The sequence below is a fragment of the Anopheles gambiae genome, chromosome 3, assembly GCF_943734735.2.
Source record: "Anopheles gambiae chromosome 3, idAnoGambNW_F1_1, whole genome shotgun sequence".
NCBI lineage: Eukaryota > Metazoa > Arthropoda > Insecta > Diptera > Culicidae > Anopheles > Anopheles gambiae.
The window spans coordinates 12,891,567-12,918,127 of NC_064602.1; the positions used below are offsets into that span (position 1 = coordinate 12,891,567).

Here is a 26,561-nt window from a genome sequence, read left to right on the forward strand (position 1 = left end):
AACGGTTTTCAATTCGAAAGCACTCGTTTGTGTCGTCGTCCTTCCCCCTATCGTCAAGGTTGCAGGTCACTGTAGGAAATATACAGTAGCACATTTGCATCAGCCAGCATAATTCTGCACCGCTTTGGGCTGCACAGAAACGCGTTCGTATGGAAATGAGAAAACGAATCCTAGCAGAAGGGAATGAGGGGAGAGTTTGCCATATTTTCTACGTTTTCGTTTCTGGGCTACACTTACCTCCCGAAGCGCGATAAAGTTTGTTTTTCACGATCAGTGCAGGTTCGTGGTTCATGTGCTTCATGTAGAACCTTTTCAATTCGATTTAACGAGATTATTGGTGTCTATTTTTTTTCTTCTACTCCCAAATTGGAGCTAAAATTGTTGTTCTATCCCATCGTCAGTACCGCAAGCAAATTGCGTTGCAGGGAAGCATTACCATGCTATCATCTCCAAACGATATCTATCTCACCAAGGATAACAACCGGCTGCACCACTCAACAAATACCCTCAAGTGGCATTTCCCCCCCCCCCCGGTTGGCTTCAATAGGTGCTTGAGAGGATAGCGGAGAGCAGGGGAAGCGTGTTGTGCACACTCGCGCGCTGCACAATTTATCTAGCCATCCGTCTGCACGCACTTACTCTGCGCAAAAATCTCATCAATCAGCGCTTTTGTTTAGCCTCGTTTCGCTCCACCGTTTTATCGCTCGACCACTTTGTTAGGAGGAGTAGTGTTCGCTTTTACTTGAAAAAAAAAAATGCCAACAGTTCGCATTTCCGAAGTGTGTGTTCTCAGCATTCCCGGCCACAATCTGGTTCCTCTTAGCGTTGGGGCACTTGACGCTTTTGTGCCATTTCTCCTTTTCGGTCCTTTTTTTTCTATCGCAAACAATCGTTAGTGTGCGCGCGCGAATGGGGGCCGACCTCGCCAAAGTGTTCTCAAATCGATGATATACATTTTTTACTACCCTTTCCTCCCTCGCTCCCCACCTCGCATTGCATTTACCACCACGAACACCAACGTGCACAGAAGCGACAGGAGCGGACGGGATCGTGACCGAGGCACAGCACGGCAAGAACGGGGACGGTTACGTGCTTAACATTCGCCGACCGTCAAGCACCAATCTCACGGCGACGGGCAGCGCCAGCGCAACCGCCACGACAACGGTCACGGCCAATGCCAACAACACCACCAGCATCGGTATAGGATCGGCCCTGGTAACGCAACCACCGCCGGACGCTGGTGGCGGACATCATCCGGGCACGCTGAAGAAATCGCGATCGCGCCACTACATTCTGGGTACGTCCGAGAGAAAAAGGAGAGAGGGTGGAAAGCATGGCAACATCAAAACAAAAACAAAAAACATACCACGGCTTGTTGTTATTTGTCCCTGCGCTCTCATTTCGACGTGTGTAAATCATCCCCGGTGCACATCATTCCTTTCACATCAACGCTAACCGTACGACAGTAGATACAACAGATAACATTCGCTTCATCTCCCACTGGCTAATCATCCATCCGTTCACGAAAAGGATATCTATATGCTGGCTCGGCGCACACGTGTTTCTATGTCGATAATGTTTGGAGAGGAAAGTGGCGATGTTCAGTTCAGTTCGGTAGCGCACGTGTTACTGGACTGCTGTGCACGCCATCCCGGTTTTTGCTTATAAATCATAGAATTAATACTAATGACTTCATCACAACCCTTTCACTAAACAATTTCGTCGTGTTTTGTTATGTGTCCTTGAACGTTTCTACGCCTGTAACCTAAAATACTTTTTTTTTTAATTTTAGAACTCATATTCACATGTTATTTGTGTGTGCGGTGTGTTGAAACCACAAAAAAGCTAGCCGACGAGCCAGCTGTTGTGGTGAGATTCCACGACCCCAAAAAACGAAACGAAGAAAAGGAAAATTAACTCCCAACGGGCTGTTCCATCAATCTATCCTTGTCCTTGAGTTCGAGCACCCTCAAACCCGTAGTAGCATAGACTCGGAAGCTTTCAGGCTTCTTTCAGCTGTGTTTGCCACCAATACGGTGCCAAAGATTACCAAAAGATTTCCAATCAACTCGCGGCTACCTCCGTTGCCTTATCCTTACACACAGACGCACACCGACCACCTGCGTTAGGAATGTTCCGCCCTAGCGAACGACATCACGTCAAGAGGTGTGACTCGGCAACGGAGGACTCGAGCGCGCAGGGAGCGATTGTTGAAAAGAATGCTCCAAATCGAGTTGCTTTCACTAATTTAAGTGTTTTCGGGCGGCTCTCAAGGACGTGGAATAGTCAGTTAGCACGAGATATCCTGCCTTTTCGGAAGCTTACTATTCTTACACCGGGTGACCTTCCACACGTAACGATGGGTCCTTTTACATCGCACTCACACACAAGCAAGCATCGGTTTCCCCACGAGGGTTGCTGTGTAGAGCACTGTTTGACGCATTGTTGCGTTGCGTGTACAATGGGAATATTAATTCTCGGCGGACCGACCACCATACCGTCGGGCATATTTCAGACTTGTGGAGCGTGTGCACACTAACCCGAGTCCCGTGTGTGCGTGTGTGTGTGGGTCGAAGAAGCTTTTGGTCGAATTCTTGCAAAAGCGAAAAAAAAGAAACTATAATCAACAAATATAAATTGACGTCAACAAACGCAAGTACGTGCTTTTGTGCTAAAAATATACGGGAGCGAGTTGAGCGGGGAAGAGTGGTTATCGTACCAACAACACTCACCAAAATTGTTCTCCCCCCGAGCTCCGGAAGCCAATTCAATGCATTCCCTTCGTCTAACATGTTGATTAATTATCGTTTCTAGTTTCCTAGCTGCCCGGTTAGCGGCGGCATTTGGATGGCTGTTGTTAGCGCTCCCTGGCAACAAGGCTCACGTACACCGCCCCTTCGGTACGATGCAGTTTCCAGACGAGAGATTATTTAATTACGCTTTATTCACACTGTTCTGCGTTCTGTTAACTTCCATCCCTACCGCTCACGGGCGTGGGGGTACTCCCGCCATCCCAAAAGCTTCCAGGGGTAGATGGATGTACAGGTTGAAGGTCATGATGAACTTTTCACGGGTACGTGCTGCTCCGGTTTGCTCGGGGATGATATTTATTGCTTCACACACACGTGCGCATGCATCCGCTTACCTTTAAAGGTGTGAAGTGTGCAACCTTTAAAACGCGTGCACCCTGTGGCTATTAAAGCTGTGGCCGCATCATCCTTTTCCATCGCTGCTGGCAACCGTCCAAGGCTGCAGGGCTGTGCGAGCTTTACAAACCCACTGGCTAGGACCTGCTGCTTCTGCTGCGTGGGTAGTTTGAATACGTTGCTTGTAAAAGAGCTTAAAACTTTCCCTGGTCTCATCACGGTCGAACGCAGCTCAAAGCTTGCCGAAAGAAATAGCTCGTTTTAATATTTGCGTAGCCATGGGACGACCTGAAATCGCACCATAATCAGGTTGACATTCGCCCGTCCGTGTGAATGATATTTGCTGACATTTCGGAACCGAAGAAGTCATCCGTGTCCTCGGTCGCTATTTCAGGGCTTTTATTTTGCTTTGCCCCGCTACGTTTGTGTCCTGCCGGCCGGGAGCAGCTGGCACATAAATATCAAAGAGTTATGTACCTGGTTTTGTTTTGCATTGCCCCCCCCCCCCCCCCCCCTGATGGGCGGGTGGTAATGCTGCTAAAGCGTTTCTATTTTTCGCCATTCCTGTGCCACGGACATAATTTCGGTCGGTATGGAAAATGTCGCGTAGGAACGCTCTCCTCCAACGAAATAATTACCAACTGGTATTATTAGCATACAGTGTGTGTTTGTGTGTGTGTGTTTTACTCCCTTTGGCTCAGAACTTTTCGAACCACAAACAGTTTCGAGACTAAAACATATTCGAATGGTCCAACGAAAGCCAAAGTACTGTGGGCAGATTGGCGTAAATTTATTATCCAGCAAGGTACACAATAGTGATGGGATCTCGGAATCGGACCCACCCGATTCCGATTCCGTGACTGGAATCAATTCCGGAGCCGATTCCGATGCTGAAATCGATTCCGATTCCGGAGTCGATTCCGGAGTTGGTTCCAGAGCCAAATCCGGAGTTGAATCCGGAGCCGATTCTGGAGCTGGTTCCGGAGCCGATTCCGGAGTTGATCCCGGGGCCGATTCTGGAGTCGATTCCAGGATCGGCTCCGGAATCGATTCCAGAATCGGATTCGGTTCTGGAAATAGAATCGTCTCCGAAATCGGAATCGACCTAGGAATCGCAATTTGCTCCGGTAACGGAATCAGGCTTGAGGCTTCCAGAATTGGAATGGTTTGAATTGAAATAAGAAGTGTGGGAAGCGAAATAAGTCCGGGAATCCCCATGTGAATAGATCATTTACAAGTAAATTTTGATTCTTTTCCACTTTAAACACGTAGCATCATTGGACCCAAACGCCTATTCCTATGAAGATGCCGAAACCGACTCCGTTTCGAAACCAATTCTGATTTCGTAGTCTATTCCGATGTCGGAGCCGATTTTGATTCCAAAGCCAATTCCGGAACCGATTCCGATTCCGGAGCCAAATCCGAATCCGGAGCCGATTCCGGAGTCAATTCCGATTCTGGAGCCGATTTCGGAACTAATTCCGGAGCCGATTCCGGAATCGATTCCGCAAACTGATTCCGGACCTACTATTCGGAATCGATCCCAAAAAACTGCGGAGCTAGCCGGAATCGATTCCAACGAAATTCTTCATATTTCCCATCACTATTACACAACCTTCCGCTACCCCCACAAGAACATCGCTGTGTCGTAAGACGTACACCAGTGCCCATAAGCCAGCGTGTGCGCGCCAATTTCTTGCAGGCGACTTCTTGAACAATCAACAGCAGCTACTAGATCCCCACGGGGAAGCGATTCACTATGCAGCAAAGAAACAACAGCAACCCCTTTTCATGCACTAAGTGAATATCAACAGTTTGAATAGTGTAGTGTGCTGGTTTGTGTGGCCAACGGCGCCCGCTTCTTGCCGGTGTAAGGCGCAACCTTTTCTCCATGAAAGCGAGTCTTCATCGCACTGCTGGCTGAAGGGTGTAGAACCTTTGCATGCTTTCACTGCGTTGATATGGTCATCCACTGGAAGGCTGTGCGGGCTGTGCAACAACGTATTTCTGTATGGGTGAGCCGGTGAGCGAATAAATAGAAGCGTTTTTTTTTTTGTTGTTTCAAACGTTTTCTAAGGCTTTGTGCAATATAAAGAGGACACACAGAGAGACAGACGCTACCATACATAAATTCACCATAGAATTTAGAAAACAGCTTTTCCCCGTGCCGCTGTGTTTGGCTGTTTGTTCTCTTAGTTGCTTCGCAACAAAGTCACGACCTAACAGCAATGTAGTGGCATTGGGATTTGTAGATGGGGGCGGAGGGTTCGAGATAAGCGGAAGCACAATGGTTACCACTATACCCAGTCGGTTTATTGTGTTGTTGTTGAAGGAGCAAGTATATATGAATGGCGTGGTTCGAGTATTGCGCAATTTTAAAAGACACAAAGGGAGAAAGCTGCAAAGTTGTAACAGTTGTGTTTTTCACCCTAAATTGGACTGATTTTTTATTCAATACTAACTGATTGGCTTTTTTTGAGAGTGTCACAGATGTGATGTAGTCTGGCAAGTAGCCAACCAGAATGACCGGAAATAATCTCGTACGTGGTGAAGGGAAAAACTTGTATCCACTCTTTCCCGTAAAAGCTCAACACAGGCGAGACGGATCTTTGGATCTATGGTTTAGTTTGTTTTATTATAAAAATAGTAATTTAGGAGTATCTTGCCTTGTTACAACACTGGCTCTTCAAATGTTTTCGACGAGTTTTCAACAAGTTCACAATATTCGAAAAATACTTCCCATGACGCAAGTTCAGTATCTAGTGAAATACGCTGTGGAGCGTACGCACGACTCCGATCCGGTTATTGTTAGTGCGATTCCCACTTCGGCAAAATCGGAATCACTAATTCCGCCCGGGTTCGGAGTTGTAGTCGTCCGAAGTCGGAAACGTCCAATTTTGGAGTTGGCAGGAGCCGTCCAGAGTCGCCTAAAGTCATAATCATACTGAAGTCGGAGTCGCCTGCTGTCTCAGGCCTCAACACTTCTTGATCCCGGCCAACTCCGAGTATAGTTAACTCCGGTCGATTCCAACCTCGGATGACTCCCACTGCGACTCCGAAGGACTTCGATTCCGGATGACTTCGGACGATTTCGGATCATGCTGGTTTCCATGTAACGGGGTTTTTTATACCTTTTTTATGTTAAGATCCTTATGCCTATGGACAAAGTAAACAAAGCCGTTCTACATGGATGTATATATCTTTATATATCTTCTAAACATTTGGCCGGTCTGGTGTTACAGTCGTTAACTCGTACGACTTAACATCATGCCTGTCATGACTTCAAGCTCCGAATCGACCGTGCCCCCACGTCCTACGGACTGACTATCCTCCTATGTGTAATCAATAAGTCACTGAATGCTAAAGCCCACTAGTGGTACTGGTAGGCCTTAATCAACAACAGTTGTTGAGCCAAAGAAGAAGAAGAAATATTTGTTAAACATATCTCTAACAATGGTCTAATTGTTTTGGAAATGATCTTGTAATTGGGGCAACAAAAAATATGCCACATTTAATTGCACAATTCCACATATAGAACAATGGTTATTAAACTCCATTAGTCCTTAAAGGATTTTTACTCAAGGTTGAGTATCATTTTGATCAACTATCCTAGAATAGGGATAGTTCATAGGGAAAACTTCAACCCAAAGGACGCTCAAAACTCATATCCAAAATAAATAGTTGCCATGGACATGTGTGCCCAGTATGCTCGAGAAAGTATTAGATAAACTTGTTCTTTATTGAGGAACCCCAAACATGAACTGGTTGCAGTTTCCCTTACTCCACTCCATTGCATTAGCAATAAAAGGTCACTGTTTTTCTATATAATGAGGATCGATATGTAGCTACTGCACCCGCAACACTCCCTTTCCAAGGCTTCAAGGCACCAATCGTCCAATGAAGGACGAGCTAAAGTAATCGAAAACCATACATCCTTTTTCAGTGGGGGAGAGGGCGAAGAAGTCGTCAAATGGACCGGAACAATGTGTCCCGAACAATGAAACGGATGTGGTAACCTTCGAAAAAAGAAACAAAAAAAAACTCCCATCAACTTTGGCAGTAGCCCGCAACAACTCTCCGGTACAAATCGGAACCACGTAAAAGGTCGCAGAAAAGCTTTCCGAACTCTTCGTTGAAAATGTGTTTGTGTGTGTATGTTTTTTTGTTTATGTTACAATGTTTTGCCGGTAGTATACGGTGCAGCCGGAAATTTCAATCCATCCGCTGATACAACAAAACTTGCCGTAAATCGATTTTCAATAAAGTCAAGCTCTAATGTCGTAAATATCGTAGCAAGTCGTTGCTGCGTTGGTACACTGAGCAAAAAGGATCTCTCTTCGCGCATTGTGCGCATTTCCGTCTGGGCGCGGCAAAGTAAATCATTATTTGAATTTGTTTTGCTAATCCGCGCCTACAGAAGTTTGAAGCTTTTGCCGCGTGGCATCGGTCACGCCACGGTGCCTTTCTATAGAGCGCGATGGGATAAGCGTTTGTGCTGCGCGTTTGCTTGCGTCGCTCAGTGCTTCAATCAAAGTCATCCCTTTACAGCTCGACAGGTTGTTGCCGAACAACAGCAGCACGCTTTAACGATGTCCGCCTGTTGTTGGGTGGTTGTGCATTTCCCTGCTTTTGTCTCACCGCCCGCCTCAACCCCGTTGGTGGAGCAAAGCTTTTTAGCTGAGGGATTATTCACCGACCACGTCAATCAGCGGTTCGGATCGTTTGACATAGTAGAAGCAAAAAAAACACACAGGAAGTGGAGCTTTTCGCGCTACAACAGGCACTGACTGCTGCCCCATAAAACCGAAATCCGTTGCGTGTAGGTTTTATTGAATTGATGTGGTTTTAGTGTGTCGGGCTCGGCCCGGAGTGGTGAAGGATTTCGTTTACAACCAAAAACTGCCACCACCAGCAGAACAGATAAACGAACTGGTGGGTGTGTGTGTGCGCCTGGTACTTACCGTCATCAATCAAGCGTTCGTTTAATGATGTCACCAGCAGCACCGACCATGGTGTCCTGTTGCTAGCAAGCAGGGGAAAGTCTCTATCCAAATGATGAGCCAAGAATGGGGATTGAAACGAGAACCAAACCCCCCCTCAGCGGACAAAATGGTCGTCGTCGCCGTAAGGCCTTAATGCGTTCCACTTTCCTATTCGCCGGCATAAAACATATTGACAGGTTGATAAAATTAATAGTGGCGTTGGATTTGGGATTGGCCCAAACCAGGGAAAACTGCTACAAAAGTCAATCCCATTTGCCAAGCTTTATTGGACAGCAAGGAAAAGGACAGTGTGGGTTTTGCGAGGAGCGTTCCCTAGGAGGTTATCAGCCAAGGCCAGACTGTGTCGGACTGTGGGGTGCAGCAGGGACAGAGCCGTGTCACCTTCTCACTTGGATTGCAATTTTATGATCTTCTTAGCGATCAGGTCCGATTAGCGATGGTAGATTGAAATTCCAAGCTTTATGCTCGTTTGTGTCGCTTTGCTGTGGGAGCGTTATTTATAGATTGTGAATCTTTCTCCTCCAATCCATTGGAGTGGAATTAGTTTCGCCTGTTGAGAACGATGGAGTGTCCGTTGCATCGTTCGGTTTGTCCCACGTGTTGTCAGTTTTCTTGGACAGCAGAAAAAAAGAAAGCATTACTGTGTATCAGAAACAGAAAACGGCACGTGGCACGAGTTTAAATTGAACGCTTTCAATGTCAGAGAAGAAAATAGTCCCTGAGGTTCTATATTTTGCTTCACTTCAAATACTTCAGAGCTTCCAGCCATTCGTACCACCACATGACGCCGGCAAACTCACTCAGCAAACTCGCCGTAAAATAGAGCACGAAACCGGCAGCCCAGGGAGTGGTCGTCGTTTCAGGATATCCTTTTGTTGCCCGTAAAGGTAACGCAGTAACGGCCACACCTGCAAGTTGCCACAAGCGTACGATCCTACACGATGGCAGTAAAATTATGACCGATGGTTTTCGTTCGCCAAACGGGGCAAAAAGCACTTGTCATAGGAAAAATAATCTCATTTACACCCAGGCAGTTCCTTCCATCCCCCCTCCCAGGGTGCAACACAGTGCCTTTCCCTTGCGTTTCAGTAAATGGAAAAGGAGAAGAAAAAATCGACCACATTCCGTTCGTTGACGACGTGCTTTTGCTGTGATTAAACATTAGCCTACACCCTCTTGGTGTCGGTTGTAAAAAAAGAAAAAGATTGACCGGCGCGTGCCCATCCTTGGGAAATGGATTTTATTTTTAACAATTTGCATGTTTGGCTTCATTATGCTAACAAAAACTGTTCGATAGGGAACTTTTATGGCCAGTGTGTGTGTGTGTGTGCGTCTTCAATCATTTTAAGTAAAGTTTATGATTACCTTAACGACTTAGCTTTATACGTTTGGCAAGGATCATGTTCTAACTCTGTACATTCTACTTCGCTTCCATTCCCTGTTGCGTTGCGAAACAGCAATAAAACCCTCATCTGTGTCCTGTTCGTCCCCCTTCATGAACCACCAGATACCATTTGTGCGAGCTAGACTAGATACTAGAACTGTACATTTGCTTTATAGACTGTATTAACACTTTTAATTTATATGTTTATCTTTTTCTTCTTCGGATAATCATCCAATGGAACAGATTTCGATTCGCGCTACTTCTGGCAGTGGACGGACTTCCAGTCGTACGTCGACTTTATGCTCCTCGTGTGGGCCATCGGCGCTGCCATTACCTATCTGATGCTTTCCGTTACCTGGTTCATGGAAACGATTGGCTTCCTGGCCGTCTTCACCGAGGCAATGTTGGGTAAGTGTACGAGAGCGCCCGGTGCAGTCTAGACATTTTACCAATGATTTCATCCACTTCTTTACTCTGCTATCCACCGGCAGGCCTTCCACAGTTTGTAAGGAACTATAAAAATAAGTCCACCCACGGGATGAGCATCTGCATGGTGATCATGTGGACCGCTGGTGATATGTTTAAGACTGGTTACTTTGTTTTAAGACACGCGCCGACCCAGTTCTGGATCTGCGGCACGCTGCAGGTAAGCATTGTGTGCAATTTTGTCCGGATCCGGCTTCGGATACAGAGCACAGCAGTTAACACGTGTGTTGCCTTTTTCCCTTCATTTCTCCAGGTCAGCCTGGATCTCGCCATCCTGCTGCAGGTCTACCTTTATCGTAAGAATCCCGCGCCACGCAATGCGCACCGTGGCGATTAGCAGTTTGCCCCCCAAAGTATAACTATTCAAGGCAACGTGAACAACAACAACAGCAGCAAGAACAGAATCCATTCGCACCGTAATCATTCGTCAATTCGTAGCGCCTGCGGTAGGGCGACGATCGATCCGTCGGCCCAGTCGCCGCCGGCCCCCGGGAACGGCTGCAGTGCGCTGCTCGCCGCCTCGCCCGATGCGCACGACACGGCGCCGATGCTTCCCGGCCGGCGGGACGTGGGCGTCGGCTGCAACCGGCTGCTCGGGCTGGCACCGCTCGCAACGGCCTGCTCCTCGTCGGCCGCGTCTTCCTTCTACAGCAGCATGCTGGGGGCGGAGTGTTCCGTCTCGCTGCGTTCGCGCGACCGCAGCTCGCTAACGCCCGGCCGGAGCAGCCAGGCGACCACCACCCGCCTGGCGACCCGCTTTCAGCACTCCAAATCGCACTCGATTGCGTCGTCGCCGCGCGAAACCACGCCCGTGCGCAACTCGCTCGTCATAGGTGTGCGGGGCGGGTCGGAGAAATTTAGCGACCGGCAAAAGACGGCCTCGCTACCACTGCCGAAGCGGCGGCAGCTGAGTTTAAACGTGCCCGATACGTCCAACAACGCTACCGGCGTGGAGGAGAACGGTAATGAGGAGCGGCCGTCATCGCGTACCAATCTGCCAGCGGAGGAAACGTTCCAAGCCGGTGAAAACTGTTCGTTCGATACGGCTACGTCCGGGCTGGGCGGTGGTGGTCCGCTGCAGACGCTCGACTCAAGCTGCACGCTGAACAGCAACAGCTACAAAGAGCAGTACATACTCGGCTGTGGCCACTATCGTAGCAATCTGAAGCACTACGATGCGCTGCTGGCCGGTGGTGGTTGTGTGGTCGAGAGGCCTCGCAAGGACGACACCGGCGACGATGCGCTGGCCATGGTGGAGCTCGGTGGCGATCGCAAGGGACAGCCAAACGCGGAGCGCGATGCCGGCCGGAACGAAACCACCGAAGCCGACGAGGAGAAGATCGCAACCGTGCAGCCGAAAACACACCACTACCCGACTAACGCGAAATCGCTCGAGGACATCTTATGACGGCACGCATCACTGGCCTTCTGGCCAGTGATGAGTGTAGAACAGATTCGACGGCTCGAGCAGCATCACAGCCGGTGGCAGCCATCGCCAGGAGCAGCGGCGGTATCGACCATACCCGCCACCGAGCGTGAATCTCGCCCGATGCGTTCGGTTGAAACGCAAACCGATCGGCTCGAAGGGGTTAGTCCGTGCTGCTGCAGCGGAGACGATGCGGCCAGCGTGTCCGCCCTGGTGCCTGAGCTGGGACACGACGACGAGGAGGAAGACAAACCGTTCATGCTCGGGAGGAAGGGCCGTGCTGCTGCTGCTGCTGGCGAGGTGGAAAGCTGCTCGCAGCACGGTGAGGAAGAAGTCTTTCAGATCGATGGTCGAGGTGTGACGATGAATGGCGATGCGCGATCGCAGGAATCCGTACCGATGCGTTGTGAGCCCGAGCTGAACGCAACGGCAGTGGAGCTAAACAGCGATCACGAGGAGGACGATGAAGAGCAGGACGACGAGGAAGCGGTGGAACGGTCGCGCCGCGTCCGGCTGGTGGCAGCCAACAACATGTTCAACTTCAACAAGCTGGAAATACTGAACGAACGGTCCTGTTCGGCGAGCGGCAGCAGCGAAGGAGGCAGTCAGCGCGCCAACATCACCGTCCCGGTGCTGCTCCGCTCGTCCTCGGGCGGGTGCGCCAGCATCAGCGACAGCAATCGCAACCTTTGCGAGCACGAGGCGACTGTCGCGGTGGATGACGCGTTCGCTGCCGCGGCCAGTGCGAACGAGCAGCTGAAGCAGCGCGATGGTGAGGCGGGAACGACGGTACCACCACCGGCGGGTATGAAAGGGCTGGCCACGCGCCTCGACTCCCTGGACGCCTATTTCATCCAGGAAAGTCCGGAAGTGATTTTATAGCAGTGGTCGGCACTGATCCTTCCTCGTTTAACTTCGATGGCCTTATGAGGAGCGAGACCAAAGAAATCAGAGCGACAGAGAGAGAGAAAAAAGCAAAACGGTAATAATGGATGCTTTCTTGCGAAAAAGTACGAAAAAAACACACACACAGGAACGAGGACGATATGTATGTGTGGGTGTGTGTGTGTGTGTGTGTGTGTGTGTGAAACAACCAAAACATCGTAACAAACACATTGCACTTGAATAGAATAATATTTTTGGGGGGTTTTTAAGAAGAAAAAAAACACAGCAGAACACTAAAACCCGCTAAAGCCAGCCAGGCCTGCACCAGGCTGAGTTCATTCCATCCTTTCACGAGGGATGCAGCTGAAACTCGGCTGTGGTGGTGTGCGGCAGGCCTTTATTTATCGAAAATTGTATAGTAATAGTGGGGTAGGGCAACGCTGACGACTACGAGATCGAGTGTAACATACGCGGTAGCAAAGACAGAGACTTTATTTTTGTAGCGATAGCTGTTTGGTTTTGCGTCGGCAAAATTGTAAGTCATTAGGTTTAACGTTTGCGTCGGGCGTGTCTCTTGGGCACAGGGGGGGGATAAAGCGCGAGCGAGCGTGGTGTAAAATGATGAGTTTTACCCTGTTTCCTTACCAACACCAACACCATTAACTCCAACAATCAGCAAAGAATCCTCATTGCTTCCCCGCATATGACAAAACAAAACGTGTTCTTTCCATGGTGGCATCACAAAGGAGAGATAGAGAGAGAGAGAGAGAGGGTGGTTCAGGTGACAGTGGAGTACTGTTTCCGGTGTTTACCGTAAAGGGCGGTATAAGGATGTAAAACATCGATCTACAAATTACTATAGGAAGTAACTTCAAAAGCACCACCAACTCGGACGCAATCGCAGCGCAAACATTCGCTGCAATCAGGTGGCGTGAGCTAGCAAATGAGAAGCATTTCTCGCTTTAGTTATTTAAAATTAAAATCCGTACATAAGTGTGTGGTTTAGAAATGGAATTCTTGTTGCAATGAATTTACATCCTGTTTGTGTTCTTTTATATTTCCGTTTTGTTTTAGTTGTCCTGCATTTTTTCGAATTTTCTTTTCTAAAGCCAGTTAATATTGACGAGGTCTAGGAGTTTTCATGTGTTTCATTGTGTAACCCATTTGTGTTTGTGTTTGAGTGTGTGTATCTGTACTTTCTTTTTTGAATGTATTTATTTTGTTAAGCAAAGAAAGAACCTACAAAACCACTAGCAGCCAGGTAGAGAGAGATGACTAAATCAAGCAAAAGACCATGCTGCGCGATGACGCGCCCCCACCCTCACAGTTGCACTGTTAATCAGTTCTATGCGGTATACTTAACGCGCTACTTCCATACGATGGGCAATAAAAGAAGACATTTGTAGTTTAAAAGTCGAAATAATACAAAGCACTTTCAACATACATATACTGCACACGGGTACGCGATGGCATCGAAATGAAGAGAGTGTGTTGGTAGTGTTAGCAAACGGACGCGAAATGGGACATGTAATCTATAATCTTCCCTTACTGTACGAAACGTAACAGATACCAACGTACGGAAATTTCCACACAATTATGTTTTTTAAATTAAATTCTTAAACTCTACCGGCGCAAAGGGTGGTACGTCACGCAAGAGAAGGAGCTGAAGCGGAAGCAGAATAGTATGCTAACTCCACACCAACACGCTGTATTTAATGGAAGCAATGTGTATCATTCAATCAACTGCAATCGCAGTACTGGACGTATTCGTAATAAGCAATCATTTTTTTTAGGGACGAAGCACTGTCATTTAATTGTAATATCATCAATCAAACGCGAGAGACAGCGAGAGAGAGAGAGAGAGAGAGAGAGAGAGAGAGAGAGAGAAGAAACGGGAAAAAACAGCAAAACACAACTGTACTATCAACATAATCGATAGGAGAGAGTAGCAAAAGCAAGTATAAACCAGCCAAGTGCCATCAATTTAAATTTGCCCAAATCATGTCACACTACCTTACGTGTGCGCGGAATATATGTTTTCAGAACACTGTGGTCCAAATGTTGGGTGCAAGTTCCAGCGTAACTAAAGCTGAGCTTAGCAAAACGTATATCAGAGGGGGAAAACATGTAGTACGATCGGATGGGCACGAGAAGTGCAAGCTAATGGAAGGAAACCAATACACTTAAAATCACTGCAATGTAACTGAATTACATTCTATTGCCTTTTAAAACGAAACGATACTAGAAGAGACTTGAGTGTGATGCAATTTAGAAACAAACACAAGAAAACCAACTAACCTATCTACAAACTATGAGTAATCACTACCAATCAATCCTATCGCTCTGTGTGAGGGAAGAGTAAACATATATCCTAAAAAGAAATGGGAAACACCGTGTACACAATGCGTCGGATGTGTTGCGTCCGGTTGAAATGCATTTTGGATCTACTTTAATTTTGTTACGGTATGATTTGCAATACGTTTTCGAACGACGGTTGTTCTTCCCTGTATCTGTAAGTGTGTATTTTTGTAAAATATTTGACTTTTGATTTCTTTCTTTTTCCAAGTTTTCCCACTTTTGTTTGGCTGTAAAAATAAATTTAAAGCCAAAGGATAACATCGCGTGAATTGGTTTGGCGTCTATCGGACGTTCAATCTGTTTATTGTTTCTCCCTCGTAACCTCATGAATGCACATACCCAAGAAAGCATAGTGATAGTAGAAGAAGATACTAGAGAGGAAGGAATGAAACCGAGGAGCATAAAGATGAAGCCGAAATACGGTTGGAAACAAACATGGTAAATAAACAGAAAATGGATTAATATAATCGAGAAATAAGGTAAAACATTTGAAACGATTGAAAGAAACTATCGCTAATATTATTTTTTAATTCGTTAAATACTTCAAGATCCCGAAGGATTTTTTGGGAACACTCCTTAATTTGCATGATGTTTTGAAGGTTATTACCAAAAACCCTCAAAATGTATAGAAGTATGAATATTCCAATTGTTTGTCTACCGCCCTACCATTTACATTTAAATTTAAAATTAGGGCTTCTGTTGACCCAATTTGTCAATTATGCTCATTTTATTGTTGAATGTTTATTACATTCAGATACTTACAGCTTCTAACTGCTTCTTGATATTGATAAAAGCTTTAGTCCCGATGGAGTCGCCTGGTGTTGTTGGTCGAACGGAGCTTGAAAGCTCCCGTATGCTATTCTGTGCTATAAACAAAAGCTTTCCCGGCGTTATGGCTATAGCTTTCAGATGTTTCTTGCTACAGCGTAGTTATATGTACTGAGAGTAGGTACAGAGAGATACTTGTAATTCATTGAGCTTTACAGGGTTTCCCACGATTTATTGGTCAGTTCCCATAATTTTTTGGTGCGTTCCCACGATTTTTTGGTTGTATCTCATAAATTTTTGGTTCGTTCCCATAATTTATTGGTATTTTGCGATTGGATATCAATACAATTCAACCAAAAAATTCTGGGAAGCGACCAAAAAATCGTGGGAACGCATAAAAAAATATGGGAACCAACCAATAAATCGTGGGCAACCCTGTATATGTTTTATCATTGTTATGAAATTATCGTTACAGGGTTTTTCAGGGGTTCTCATAGTTGTCGGACACTTTCTTGACTCTTTCGTATTGGAAGTGAACTTCATATGTTGGAAAATGGGACTCTAAAGCACGCTTTACGGACAGGCTCCTTGCAAATTCCTATTGGATAGTCCAACAAGGGTGCTATAGAGTCCAATTTCCATTACATTACCTTCATTTCACATATGAAAGAGTCAATACAGGATTTCGCACGATTTATTGGTTGGTTCCCATCAAGTTTTGGTGGGTTCCCATATTTTTTTGGTGCGTTCCTACGATATTCTGGACGTTTCCCAGAATTTTTTGGTCCAATTGTATTGATATCCAATCGGAAAATACCAATAAATTATGGGAACGCACCAAAAATCTATGGTATACGATCAAAAAATCGTGGGAATATACTAAGTTATAAGTGAACATCACTCTCCTGCTATGGGTATAACGATCCCGAGCCCTTTTAGTGGTACGGTACGTTTGTGTTTATGATACGTTTGTAGGGCCAAATAATAAGAAACCCAAATTTCTTATACAAATTTGGTAAAACATATAAATAAATGTTTTTATGCTAGTTTTCAAACATTCAATGCAACAACAATTCAATAAGAATTAGAAACAAATCTTACACGATAAAACCTTTTTTTAATTTTATCCTAATATCTTAAATTTTTTTTAATATCATTTTCCAATTTATCTATTTTAAGCTAGCGACCAATATTACATTTTAATTAAAGAATTTTGTTTAATTTTTCAGACAGAAATAAATATATGTTTGCCACAGCGCCACTTCATCGTGCCCGCTGTGCCCCGAGCCGTAAACAAAGCGGATCGATAAACTATCGGCCCCCGCTCGGGTCGGACCATGCGGCCGCTCGGGTTTCGGGTTGTGCACCCATGCTCGAAGCACGCGCCGCGGGTACGGCCAGCGCGAAACTCCGTCGCACGCACAAGTTTGTGTCGAACTGTGGTCGTGTATGGATCGTCGCGTGCTGCCGCGGATCAGATCACACGCAGAGGCTACCAGAGCAGAGCTAGCAAAACGTTATTGAACGCGTGGCTTCGTACGCTGGCTTCTGGCGCATAAGTGAAGGGCGAACCCAAGAACCGGAGAAGCAAGAATACGGCGTACAATAACAGCAAAGTGAGTTGGGTGAGTGTGTATGGGTGTGTATGTGTGTATGTTTGTGTGTGGGTAGGGAAGAATCAGGTTGTAATGCGAAATTGTGTACCGGTTTTTGTTTTCGAAGCCACTGGAGTGGAGTTTATGTGCAGCGTTCGGTGCAAAACGATTTGCTTTTTGGTTTTGTGTCGTGGAAAGCAGTTTGATTTTGAACGTGTTTATTTGTAGACAAATATATCAATGAAAATGAAGCGAATTATTGTTGGAAAATTCCAACACTAAAAAACGGAAGCACACGCACAAGCTTCATCAATAATGAACCCTATTTTTCAGGGAGGTTAGCTTTATGCGAATTTTAGGGCGTCCGTTTTTAGGCTTTATTGATTTCGCCACGGTCGCCACGACAACGCGCGGACGCTTCAATTCACAATTATCGCCGCCTTTGATGCGACTTTGACGGGTGCGTCTGGGACAAGCTTAAAGTCTGCCAAAACCAGCACGACAGAAGGTCACCGTTGTAGTGTTTTCGGGGGGTTTTTTGTTTTTATTTGTCGCGAAAGTTATCGGACAGCTGTTTTCGCGTTGAGGGCACCCTGCCCGGATGGCGCAAGGTGAAGGATTAGTTCGTGTGCGTGTGTGTGTGTTTTTTTTTCCTTCTTTTTTTTGCCACCCCGTGCACAAGAAGCTGTGAGTGAGTGACTGTGCCCGCGCGCGCGTGTGTTTAAGTGTGTGCTAATTTATGCTGTCAGAGTGAAATCGGAGCGAAAAAGTGCACAAGGTCACACGCTGAAGCAATCGCGCGCCCGCGATGTTATGCACAAAAGTTCTTCTTTGTACAGCGCTACAATGTATCGTTCAGTGACCTAAAATGGTTTCCGTCTCTTCCGTCGGGCGTGTGTGTGTGTGTGTGTGTGCAGGCAAGCTCGGTGTTGTGTTGCCGAAAAAAAACACCCCCACTGGATCTGGTACTTCCCCCCCCCCCCCCCCCAAAGTAGTGTAAACAGTACTAAATCCGGCCGGCCATTCTCGCTGGCTGGAAGATGCAGCAGCCAGCCTGAGCCAAGAGTGCATCTCTGAGCCGAATGCAAATAGAATAAAATACAAAATCCCACTAAACGTTGGAAAGCCAGACCAACGGCACTGTGTGGCTATGTGTGTGTGTGTGAGTGCGCGCCTTCGGTGCATTGCTGCTTATCAGAGACGCCGGGTGCGGAATTGGTGCCGGAAGTTGAACCCGGTTAAGCAGCACCCGCCGGCGACTGGACCGGATAATAAGCAGCTGCAATAATTCTCAAGCCTTCCTCTTGCATCCAACGGTGTTTGTTGTTGTGGTTGTTGTTGTTGTTGTCGGGAGGATCAGTTTGCATCGAGACCGGTCCGCGGACCGTTTTCTTCCATCCGACCAGCGGCAGTGGGCGGCAGTGAGGCAGGAAAAGGTAAGATTTGCATACGTTTATCTGGTGGTGATGGTATTGGTGAAAAAGGGGAGGGCAGAAATCTACCGTTAGAATGTTTGCCATGATGCAGCTGACCTCCTTATAATGATGATGATGATGATGATGGTGATGAAAGTTTTCCTTCCAGTGCAAGTGCAGTCAAGTGATTAATAAAACTGATCAATAAGAGACCCTTTATTATGGGCGCGTGTGTATGTGTGTGATTGTGGACTCATTTTATGACCTATCGGGTCTGCTGACGATGATGGGGCCACTGGTGCAACCCAGGGTCATCCGTATTGATTGAGCGCTGGTCAATTGGCTGGACTAGAGAGGAGGGAATGCAATTGATTTATGAAGATGGTGGTGGTGGTGCTGCTACAGGCAGAAGTGGATCATTCAAAAAAGGTCAGCGATGTCGCGGTGTTATCCCCCATAACATTCCCACTGCAAGGCCTGGGGTGAATCGTGTTTGCCTGATTTTTTTAACGTTATCATTGACGGACAATTGATGTTGAAATTGGTAAAAATAAGGATGAAAGACGTTTGTAAATATTTATAAGAAAAGCAAACCAAATAAACAGAGATAAGATAAAGCTTTTTTCTTTAAAAGAACCCCCCCCCCCCCCTTCCGAGATGTTATCAAACCAAATCACAGAGCGTGATGGATGGCGTTGCAATTAAATGGTTGTTTGTCGCTTTAAAACTGAAATTAAAAATTAATCAATCCGACCTTTTTTTGGTGAATAAATCGCTCAAGCTATATAGCAATACGGTCTTTTCGGACTGTTCCTCCTGAATAACACAAAAAATCGCTCAACCCATTAAGCTCACCCGGTGCGATTTATATTTCCGCTAACTTCGTTTGGTTCGCCTCCAGCTCGTCTCTCATTTGGCCGGGTGGATTAATATTAGCTTTAATAAATTAAACATCAACCATCGTCTTTCTTCCGGTTGTAACGTTGAAAGAGATAAACAGCGAGAGAGAGCGAAAGAGAGAGCGAGAAAAAAAAGACATAAAAGCGCATCAGCCGTTGTAGAGCGGCAAAACAATATTTTTCGGTTCGGTTTTTGTAAACAGAATGATCTACCACAGCTCTCGCTGCGGCTGCCAATTGGCTGCTGAACGGCCACCGCGCTCTGCTAACTGCCGGAGACCGGAGCCTTCGCAACACAAAGCATTAATTTCCGGCATTTATAAAGCAACGCAATACAGCACGGACCGGGTGGTGGGTGATGCTACCCATACTTTTTGCTACAGTTGTTGTTGTTGATCACTTGTTTTAGCTGTGTCTGTGTGTATGGAAATCTTGAGCCGGTGGAACGACCAGCGAGAGCGCCACCTTTCGTAGCCATTTCCTTTGCGCGAGCACGCCACAGGTCAGCAACACACCGCTCGCAACAAGGTCGTGAAGATGAAGTTGCCTGTCAGCTTGCGGCCGAAGCTCGTTTGAACTTTAACGCGCCTCGGCCCCTTATGTTGCATATTTTGGAACGACCAGCGCCGCAGCACTGTGCAGCAAACTATGGGTGGCCACCCTCAAACGGGCGCGCAAGCGAGACGGGCTGTCACTGGGGCACAAGTTGATAAGTGATGCGAGGGTGGGAGATACCAACTGCTGCTGCTGCTACCGGACAAGTGGCCGGGTGTTGCGTGTTCGAGTTCACTGAACACAAAGTGGGAGTCGTGAGCGCGGGCGCGCGACCACTTTGGACCACCGAACCGTGGTACATATGGTGACCCTCGAAGCGTTAATGACCATCACATCGCACCCGGTGAGCGGCGCACGCACATTTATTGGACGATGGTTTGCTGCTCAGCACGGTACGGCCCCCCCCCGGTGGGAGAGCCGACAATCAATCGGCCAGCAATTGGTTTCGATTTACTTGCTTTGATATTGAACGCGCGCAAATAAGAAAATCGTGTTGCATCACACGTACCGTGAAATTGGCCGCCACCGTTTAGACGACGATGTATAAGTGTGAGCGTTAACTTTTTTAAACTGAATTAAACGTACTCATGCAATGGTGAGGAAAGGTGGTTCAAAACAATGCTAATTGTTGGCGTGCTTGAAAAAGATTTGAAATCGATTTTCCATTCTAGCTAGCGAGAATTGGTTGAAAGATGCAATAATGAAACATGTGGGACTAATTATGTCATACGTAGCTCCCGTTATATTCTCAAATTTGAAGTCAGAAAAGTTCTGACAAATACATCGTTTAAGGACACTTTTTAGATAGTGTCCAATTACTAAGGCGTATGCTTGAGGGAGTCTTGGTCACAGATAGCTAGAAAAGAGAGGCGCTGGACGTAGTACGAACTTACTGCAAGAAATTGAAGATCCTTTTCTCTTCATCTAATACTTAGACAAGGTACCAGTACTATCCAGTATTAATAACCTTATTAGTTGAACAGCAATGTAATGTGCAAAGAGGAGTATTAGTGGTAAACTTTCTTACCTGAATAGCCCGTCCCAGAGAATAGACTATACTTCAACTATCTTTTTTGTGTTCCTAGAGACTTTAGCTTTTATTGGACTTGTTCGTCCCTTGAGTTCACCTGACGACATAAATACTTGTACCATCCTGATGTCCAAATGAACTCCAAAGTGACGTTAGTCCTAGAATTTATATTTATGTACACTTCAGTCCTTACCAGTCGATACCGTCCTGATCTTACAGAGTTTTCTAAGTCACTTGCAAATGTAAACATTGTTTTTCAACGCGTGTAAAATGTTATTCCACATCACTCTGATATTTCATTTCCATCATAATATTTTTTAACTTCTTCAGCATGATTTTCAACACGTCTCAAGCTGCATTGAGTATGACAGTTTGTTTGTGATGTGTTGAAAAACTGAAATTTCATTTTGCAGCAAATTTACTATATGACTGCTGTTGAAAAACATGTTGGAGGCGGTGAATAATTATGTGCTCATTCGAAAGTGAGTTGGAAAACCCTGTTATAGAACAATGCTGATAATGTTTCTTTGGGTTTTGGAAAACCCTCCATGTTCTAAATGCAAACATTACTTATTTACTTAATTATCCATCGCTACTGCCGCTTTGCGGTCTTGGCCTGCCTCATGAGTGTCCGAAATCGCTCACGGTCTCGCGCCTTCGTCTGCTAATCCGTTATCCCGGCCTTAATGACGGATGCCTTCAAGCCATTTTGCCACCTCAATTTGGGCCTATCACGCGGTCCTCTGTCCTAGTGGACGGCCTAAAAAGACTTTGAAATGAAAACATTAGTTTATCTTTTTTTCAGAATTAGAAAACCATCGTCTATAATTCTTCGTTTTAGCCCTTAGGCACTTAAATTTTACTCAATAAGTAGAGGACAATTAATTGTATGATAAATATCGCCAATTGTGTCTTCTAGGATACAATTTCTCCTGGAGCTCCTGTGAGGTCACAAGTAATACCGCGTTCTGGTTGTTGTCGAACAAGACTTTTAACATGGAAAATGTATAGAATTTGACAGGATCGAGAAGATGCTTGCCTTATTTGTTCGAGATGTCTGACGGTGCAGCTCCATATAACTACATACGTTTGTTTGAGTCTGATTGATTGTTTGACTGATTGTTTGAGTCTGATTGAGTCTTGTTCGATTGGTGTTTGGAGCACGATATAACTGACACGAAGTCTCCAGACGGTTCAGAACATGGTGCCTATTAGGTAGTATGCATACGCAAATCAATCTACCTGGATTCAGATTTATCTTTTAAGTGTTGGAGATTGCCACCCAGTATCATGACGGATACAAGATACTGCTGAAACTAACCAGGGACTCTGAAGCGGTCTTTGAACAGTGAAACCTCATTGTTTACTCACTAAAACGAACAAGTGAGACATAATCTTCATATCGAACTAAAAAACACAATTTACTGTACGCAATCTCTATATTATACAAGCCTGCAACAATGATGCCAAATTGACATAACCAAGCGCAACAGCGTCCCAACTCCAACTCCAGTTAGCTGAATTGATTAAACGAACTGTTGGCCGCAATAATGTTATAAGATATTAATTAAATAATAAATTTATAGCACCCAGCAAACACCACTTCTTACGTACTTTACTACCACTGGGCCTTCTGTATACTTCGTCGTTATTCCAAAAGAAAAAATCTCAATGCTTAGCAGAGCGTAAAAACTTGCCATCCTTGGCGGGCCACCGAGATTGGTGTGAGGAAAGCAGGGACTGGTGCGCTTAAACCAAACCCCAACATTATCACCACCATCCGGTCATTATCACTGGATTACTGAAGAAGCATCCACCGCCAAGAAAACCTTTGGCCGGAAAAAAGGGAAATGGCGTAAAGGGAATAGCAGAACAAGATGACAACGTCACCACCACCATGCTCGCACTCACACGGAGAGAGAGAGATGTTCTGCCTACTGGCTGTGTGTGTGTGAGAATGTATATCTCCCGGTGCGCTTTGCTTGTCCTTCAGGCCGATGGTTGGACAGAAGCGTTTAATAGTGTTTCGTGCCTTTTTTGTTCAGCTTTAGTTTTGCCTTGTTCTCTCTCTCTCTTCCTTCATTAAAAGTTTCCCATTTCCTGCTTCCGTGTCTTTTCCCGGCATGGACTGGTGTCTAAGTTTCCTCACCGTAGGTTGGGTTAGTGTGTGTGAGTGTGTGTGGGATTTAGGTGTTTAGGGGACGAGATTCGCAATAGTGCCGTTGATGCGACAGAGCTTCCTAAAACGACTTTGCAACGTTGCTAAGCAGCCCAAGGAAAGAGCAAAAAAACCCAAAAAAGGATTCCACTTCACACTAACACAAAAGTGCGCAAGGAAATCTCGCACTGTTACGCACTGAAACTTTCCAAACCCGAAAAAGCCTTTCCAACAAAAGTGCGCAAGGAAATCTCGCACTGTTACGCACTGAAACTTTCCAAACCCGAAAAAGCCTTTCCAACAAAGACCTCCCCTCCCTTTTCGGACGGTTCCACGGTCCCACGCCCCGGAAGTGGTTCCAGTGGAAAGCAGCAGGCAGAAAGAAAAGATTAGATTACTTAAGCAGCAACGGTGCGAACGGTGGGCGTTTTTCTTCCGTTCGAGTTTGCCTTCTGTTCTGGTTGAGTGGTGCCACCCGAATGGTTTTGCGGTCCGACGAGGTGGAAAAGCGAGCAGAAAAAAACCCATGCAGAACTCCACCGGATTTACATCCACTTGGTTCGATTTTTCATCACAGCATCAGTAAACAGCGGCAGCCGTTTTTAGCAAGATGATTGTATTGGTTTATGATAATGACGGTCGGAGGGAGGCTGCTGATGATGACACACAGATTGCCGGCCGTGCAGGCGCCTGCACGACGGCGTGTCCAGATGGCGCTCGCGTGCCATCTCATTATCGCGAGTGTTTTTATTACGTTTTATTTGCCCATTCGATCGGATCGGTGGATAAGAAACTCACCCGAGGGAGGGTGATTGATTTTGGCGAAGGGTGGGTAGTTATTTTTTATGCTGTTAGTCATAATATTATCCTTTTCACCGATAATGGCACTTGTTTAGAGGAAATGAATTCTTAACACACTATCAACGCCACACATTACGCTTGCCCCTGGTGCGGCTGATGGTGGCGTTTATCGCTTTCCGGGGCAACCGGACCGCTTTCCTGGCTAGTTCCGTGAACTTATCAATGCATACGCCCTCCGTGAGGCATCCCGGAGTCGTCGCCTTGGTACGGCTTTATCGGGTTTTCGGTCGTTGCCGTCTGTCACACAACGCGCAGCCCAGCTGCTGTGTTGTTTTCGGTGTCACCCATAAAGCACCCATGGTTCGCATGCAAATGCTGCGAGCGAATGGATTCGTTCGCTTCATCACCTTCATCAAAACAGCTGAACGGGACGGGCACAGGCACTGCACCAAACTCCTCCGTCCCCAAAAACCTCGCGCAACGCAACGGACGCAAGTCAAAGAACTCGCAGTGAAATACGGCGGCCCTGCCGCTTCAAACGCGTTGGAAAGGGGAGTTGCAACTGCACCCATCGTCTGTTTTCTTTGTCCGTTCAGCGACAAGACAGCGACCGGTCGGAGGGCCAGTGAGAGAGAGAGAATGCACTCGCATTTGCACGCCCAACCTGTCCTTGCTGGTTTTGTGAAACTGGTTTTTCATGCACCACATCTGACGCACACAGACACACACACACTTAGACGCCCTCGCACACGGTACATCGTAATTCTGCATCGAGCACGACGGTTGAATGGGGTTTGGTTCCGCGTTTTAAAACCAATATCCACGGGAAGGGTTACAACAAAAAATCCTCCGGGAGAGAGAGAGAGAGACAAGAACTTGAGCCGACTTGAGGAGGGGACAGGAGCGTTAGTCACCGCTTTGTAAGGCAGGGTCTCGCACGGAGGCGGAGGCGAGTTTGGCGCTGCGTATAAGCTAGAACCTTGAACCACGAGAAATTGTGCACTGGAGGATATATACGCACTCCGTCGCTGTACGTCAGGGTTGCACCGATCGGTAAATGAACTACGCGCACACGAAGGCAGCATCAGGAGGTAACGAGAGACACACCGGATTGACGGGCTGTTGTGTGCTCGGGAGCAATGCGAATAGTCCCCTGGTTCGAACAGTGTGTGCTAAAGGGGGAGGGGGGGATCCTTTTTAACGAGCTTTAGTGGTTCGGCGAAGAGGTCGAAGGAATGCAAGCGCAGTCAGACCGCGGGAGAAGCAGGCAAGTCGTTTTAAATGAGTAATGAAACGAGCAAGTGTCTTCTCCCGAAGGATGCACTCGTACTTTCAATAAAAAGCCTGGGACACGCTGGGCTGGTGGTGTAAGAGCGAGCGAATCCTCTTGTAGCAACTCGGTGCGGTGTTGATGCGGGCTGCTAAGCGGAAAGGGGCACAAAGATGAGCTGAAATGCTAATGCAAGCAGTTCCTGTTTCGCTGAGCAAAGTAATGAAATGTTCAAGTTGGTTAATGAGTGCTCGACGAACAATCATGACTGCTTTTGAAAACCTCTCTTTTACATCGGGCGAAAGGAATGGCCTCTTTATTTTACTTTCGCTCAATAAATGTGGTTTTAATTAAAAGGTTTTACAGTTGGCGATTTGTATTTCGTACAGTTTTTGTCGTGTATTTCATTCGTTTGTTGGTTTGGTCAGTAATTGTGAGGAGTTTCTAGGAAGTTGTGTAAAAAGTAGCTTACATTATCGTTAATTTTATTTAATTTTCATCAATTGTTATTTTTTATCATACATTTTCATTTTATGCTGTTTCATTTTACAGTGGTTGCCGCTCTAATTTTGACTGTAACTCACCTCTTTTTGTCTCTAAGGCACCAATTTTGGACTGCGTGACGTAATTTTTGCCTCGAAGGCATCCGGCTTTGACAGTGCGCCTCAATTTTTGTCTCTAAGGCAAACATTTTTGACTGTGGTACATTTCAAATGTTTACAAAATTCCAAACTGTTTGTTCCAAAATTATTGAAATTAAGTTAAGTAGCTACTAATTTGATTGATAGAATTCAAAATATAACAGCTGTTCTGCCAATTTCGGAAATTTTAATTGAGTAAAAGTGGCATGTATTTGTAGGTGTAAACAGAGGATTCAGAATTCATACAACTTCTTGAAAAGGTTTTCTAAAAAAAAAAACAATCAAATTACACGGTTTTGTATTTTTTGTTTGTTTGTAATTTAAAATTACAATTGTCTGCTCAAATAGAGTCCTTTTCGCAAAATTTTGACTCTTACTCACCTATTTTTGTCTCGATAGCACCAATTTTTGACAGTGCGTATCAATTTTTGTCTGTAGAGCATCAATTTTTAACTGTGAGTCAATCGCTTTATTTACAAAATTTTACGTAATTTCTTTAATACGTTCTTTAGAAGTTTTAATGAAGGTAAAATATTTTGACATGTATTTGTAAGTATATACTACGGCTATAAAAATTATTAAATTACATTATTTTTCTCAAAAAATTATGTGATTTAAAATTATAATTGTTAAAAATATGCTCAAAGACCTTGTAAAATTATCATGGTTCTTACAAGAGTCTAAAATTGATGTCTTAGAGCCAAAATTAGGTGGCAACGACTGTATCTTGTAAAATTACTA

General features: G+C 45.8%; 2 protein-coding genes across 10 annotated transcripts in view; both read left to right on the forward strand.

Annotated features, from left to right (window-relative positions):
• Positions 1 to 15,163, forward strand: part of LOC1275436 (solute carrier family 66 member 2) — a 33,144-nt gene extending 17,981 nt beyond the window's left edge. For 4 of the 7 annotated variants that reach the window (XM_061653685.1, XM_061653683.1, XM_061653684.1 and 1 more), the window contains 4 exons: positions 1,028 to 1,297; positions 9,777 to 9,941; positions 10,025 to 10,179; positions 10,273 to 15,163. In XM_061653685.1, the coding sequence (XP_061509669.1) occupies positions 1,028 to 1,297; positions 9,777 to 9,941; positions 10,025 to 10,179; positions 10,273 to 10,356 (674 nt within the window). In that variant the 3' untranslated portion in view covers positions 10,357 to 15,163. The remainder of the gene's footprint in view (positions 1 to 1,027; positions 1,298 to 9,776; positions 9,942 to 10,024; positions 10,180 to 10,272) is intronic. The other 3 variants (XM_061653689.1, XM_061653687.1, XM_061653688.1) reach the window with 1 other exon arrangement.
• A 1,639-nt stretch (positions 15,164 to 16,802) lies between these two features.
• Positions 16,803 to 26,561, forward strand: part of LOC1275437 (ubiquitin-conjugating enzyme E2Q-like protein 1) — a 39,066-nt gene continuing 29,307 nt past the window's right edge. The window contains exon 1 of one of the 3 annotated variants that reach the window (XM_314680.5): positions 16,803 to 17,081. The gene's annotated coding sequence lies outside the window, so the exon portion shown is untranslated. Of the gene's footprint in view, positions 17,082 to 17,102; positions 18,488 to 26,561 lie in introns of those variants that run through there. The other 2 variants (XM_061657621.1, XM_061657623.1) reach the window with 2 other exon arrangements.